Source organism: Seriola lalandi, unplaced genomic scaffold, assembly GCF_002814215.2.
Source record: "Seriola lalandi dorsalis isolate HSWRI2012SDOR001 ecotype SW California unplaced genomic scaffold, Sedor1 jcf7180002054256, whole genome shotgun sequence".
Lineage (NCBI taxonomy): Eukaryota > Metazoa > Chordata > Actinopteri > Carangiformes > Carangidae > Seriola > Seriola lalandi.
In genome coordinates, this window is record NW_019524809.1 from 115,871 (window position 1) to 120,033 (window position 4,163).

Consider the following 4,163-nt stretch of genomic DNA (forward strand, 5'->3'; position numbering starts at 1 on the left):
GGGGGGGGGGGGGGGGGGTGATAGCAGGTCAAACAATGGCAGCCTGTACAACTAAGTTATTCAAAAAACATCTCAAGTTCAGCTGTAGGACTGCATGGTCATCTTCAGGTTGAGAAAAGTATGTTCTCCTTCAAACTTACTGGACAAACTAGCAAATACATGATAGCTAAGCTGAAATCAAGGCTCTAGAAAAGTTGAGAGGGTGTATCTTTCCTGTGCAGCCCAATGTTGATCAATCAGACTTACATGGACCCTCTCCAGAGTGGCAACAAACAGATGTGTGACCTTTGCCACTTGGCGGAAGGCGAGGCCGGTGACTGGGCTGCTTCCCTCATGTAAAGTCAGAGTTTTACTGTGGCGATCTCTGGTGATGTCACCTTTGGTCAAAACCACACTGCCATCTGTGAAGCCTGTCAAGAAATACAACATCAACAACAATCTGGGAAAAAAAGACTTACCCAAATAATAAATGCTAGGTTGATGTTCAGAAACGGAGCCTGTCTTTGTGTCTTACCAATGGCCATGAAGTTGAGGTTCTCATGTACACTGAGGCAAGACACTTCAGTCGGTTTGTTGCCAGGAATTGCAGGAAAAATCCTTGTGCAGAGAGGATTTCCACTGTCTCTCTTGTCTAGGTTCCAGACTTTTACCTGAGAAATAAATACCACTTCAGTGATGACCCATTAAAATCACGAACACATTTTTTCTGTGTTTTCTCTGGAGAACTTCACACTTACAAGAGGGTTTATTCCTTGTTCATCCTGCCCAACTGATATAAGGATGCTGTGCTGCTTCAGCTGATAAAGGTGTGTTACCCGCAACTTGTAGGCCTGAAAATATGTCAACTGCAAGGAGCGTGTCATAAGCCAGATCTTTCCATCCATATGTAACATTATGGACGTTAAGGGCAATTATATACAGTTGTTGCAAGACATGCATTAGGTGAGGAAGGAGAAGATCGAAAACGCAGGATATTATATCAAAACAATGTCCACCATTAAAATAGATCACTCGTTTCGCTATCGCCATGCCAGGTAGAGGAATCTGCTAAATTAACGTTTTCTATGAATGTTAAAGAGAAGTCGTCATTTAACTGTCAGCTGTCAACAGCATTAGCATGGCATTAGCTGAGTTAGCTGATTAGTGCTGTTAAAGGATATCTCCGAGAACAATATGACCCCGGCCGGAGTCACACGCCGATATTCCGCCTGGAAGAACAACGTTTTTCCCACTATCCACAGGATCCTTCACCGTATCTTTATCAAAGAAGACAAATTTTCTCCACTGTAAGAATGCTGCCATTTTGTTAGCGTTAGCTGAGTAGCTTGAACAGGGCGTTGTCATGTGACACAAAAGTCACGTGAGCTAACCGGCTTCTTGGACACTGGGGAAAAAAAAGTTCTGTTAACGCCCACTAATATTTCGGCTTTTGTTGGGAGAGGGTAGAATCGGCATTTATCCCCGGGTGAATTGACACTGGGATACTGACGGGTATTTTTCAGCTCCAACTCCGACAAGTAGTGACAGCAACATGACACCCGGTGGAACATGTGGATATATTATTAACCTGGATACCGGAACTAAAATGCCACCTATTGAGTCCTATATAAGAATTGCTCGCCGAGCTCATACGCATGGATGTATTATAAGACCTGTTAATAAGAAGTTCTAATCATACATCCATACGCCGGAAAAGTTTCTGGTTTATGGGTTACTTCCGGGTGCATAGGGGCACACTGAATATGCACAGTAGTGTTACTCCCATCATGCCTCTGGACTGCGAGCTCTATGCATGGATGTATTATAAGCATTATAAGACCATGGTTCTATGATACTTGCTTGGGGCTTGAAATCATGGATGTATTTATACAGATGGCAACAGCAACCAACAATGAAAATAAATGAATCAAATTTAGTTTAACTGTCTATGAGGGTTTCATATATTTACAGCCTGGAAGATAAAGTTATTAAAAGGGCTTTACAAATAATGTTTTACCTTTTTATATCAAAAAGCATGGTAGGCCTAAGTCTGCTTTTTTTTCTTTTTTCAAATTGCAATGCTGTAGTTTAGCATAGTTCCCTGTGTTATTATTTACACTTCTGTCTGTGTGTCACTGTTCTGGATGTATAATAAAGTTTTATTCCATATCAACTCCCAAGTACGGGAGTCTGACTTTGGCGTACTCTGTATTGAGAAATGGCTCAGGTCTTATAACACATCCAAGGAAAGAACACATCAACAATTTAGCAGCTGTACTGCACTTTGTTTACGCAACCGCTGTGAAATAATCTCTCGCCTCCATGCTACTTTCTACTGTTTACTAACCCTGATTTCCGGCACATTTGTGACACACCAAAAAATAAAAAGCACAGACAAACTCCTCTACTGGCAATAGAGTGGTGCAGGGATGAAATATTTTTGTAGGCCAACAACTGTTGAGAGAAGTTTGCTTTCCGGGATGGTATTAGTCAGGTGATCAGCAATTTCTGGAGTTCTGGATTAAAATTTTGTCTCATCAGACCAGAGAATCTTGTTAGGTAAAATTCTTATCATTGGGTTAGTGGTGAAAAAGAAAGAGCGCTGGAGTCCAGGATGTCTTATGCTGAGGATGTTTATTGAAGCTTGGCCAAGGAGAAAAGAGGAATCATCAATACAGGAGACCTGTGCATGATGTCACCTCAAATCTGAAACAGGAACCCCTGAGGATAGTCTTCATACACTTAGAGAGATTACTATAGATATCTTACACTCCATAATTGTTCAAATATCTAGAATAAGAGGGACAAGAGGGATGTGTGAATACACTATTGGTTCATTAACCATAAACAAGGAAACATGACTATATACACCCAAGTGCTGATTCTTAGAACACCCAGCCACTAGTTAGTGACAATCCAAGGTCTTCTGTTATGAATTGTGGCACCATCAGTATCAGCAGCAAACCACAGCTGCGTCTGGAGGAGCCACCTGAGCGTCTCCAAATAGGCTGTAATATGCATTTACTGAGAGTTGCTTCCATCATAAATGCCTGCTTGATGGAGAGCTGCTGAGATGGTTGTCCTTCTGGCAGGTTCTCCCATCTCCTGGTGGTTCCCACCGTCTTCCATTTTACAATTATTGAGACCACTATGCTCCTGGGAATGCTCAAAGCATGAGAAATGGCTTCAGATCCTTACTGGCAGAAAGTCTTTCTGGCCTCAGTTTTCAGTCACAGTTTGATTAAGTTTAGGCATCAAAACTTAGAAAATTGTGGTGTTTATATTTACATAGTGTAATGTCTCTCAATCTGAAATTAATGCATAGAACAAATAAATAATAAAGATTTTTTTTTAAAGCAAACATGAAATCTTAAATCCTAAATTTCATCTAAATGTTTGACTCATCCAGCAGCCGAATTCACTTGTGTTTTCTTTCTACAATGGAAATCAAATATTGTTCAGAGGGTTTGTCCCAACATTGTTGCAGTTCCCACTGATGTGTTTTACTTGTAGGTTGCTCCACTTTCACTTTGTGTCCAGTTCATCCCAAACCAGCTCCATGGGGGTTTAAGACTGGAGACTATGCTGGTCTTCATCATGTGAAGCCACCGTCTGGTTCTGTTCTTCAAATGTTTTTGGTCATTAACCTTTGACCAAACCAGTCGCTCTTCCTTTGTTATTTGTTTTTTTCCCTCACCATTCTGATGACAACACACACCACTACTTCCTACAGTACAGTATTGTCTTGATAGTGCATCAGCGCATGTAGTAACAGTTTGTCCCAACACTGCCTTTGTACAGACAGGGTTTGTGAGTCATCAACCTGTAGGAATTATTTGTATGAACTTCCAAGGCTTCTTTAACTTCCATTGCTGCAGAGAAACTGTAAGTTCAGCAGTTTTTTCATCCCTGAAAAGCCTGTTGTCTATGACATTTACATGATTATTTAGTTTTTGGTGACCTAAAGTAAACGTGTATATGTTATATAACATTCTATGTTAAATCTATATTTTAAAGTCAAAATGTGAATCTGTTGTTGGACCTCTGTTCTACCATGGAAGGTCTCAACTTACACTAAAACATAACCCTGTGAGGAAATGACCCATGTCCAGTCAAACTGCAGATGCATGTTACTGTTCAGTGAGAGGAACAATGTGTTCAACAAACCAGCATTAACAACAAAA

The 4,163-nt window shown here is 40.7% G+C and overlaps 1 protein-coding gene across 1 annotated transcript in view; it reads right to left on the reverse strand.

Annotated features, from left to right (window-relative positions):
- The window catches only part of vps11 (VPS11 core subunit of CORVET and HOPS complexes), an 8,819-nt gene extending 7,474 nt beyond the window's left edge, over positions 1–1,345 (reverse strand). Inside the window, exons 1-4 of the mRNA XM_087173552.1 lie at positions 1,157–1,345; positions 738–882; positions 515–650; positions 247–410 (exon numbers count right to left, since the gene is read on the reverse strand). Of these exons, the coding sequence (XP_087029678.1) occupies positions 247–410; positions 515–650; positions 738–882; positions 1,157–1,344 (633 nt within the window). The 5' untranslated portion in view covers position 1,345. The remainder of the gene's footprint in view (positions 1–246; positions 411–514; positions 651–737; positions 883–1,156) is intronic.
- Positions 1,346–4,163: the final 2,818 nt, after the last annotated feature.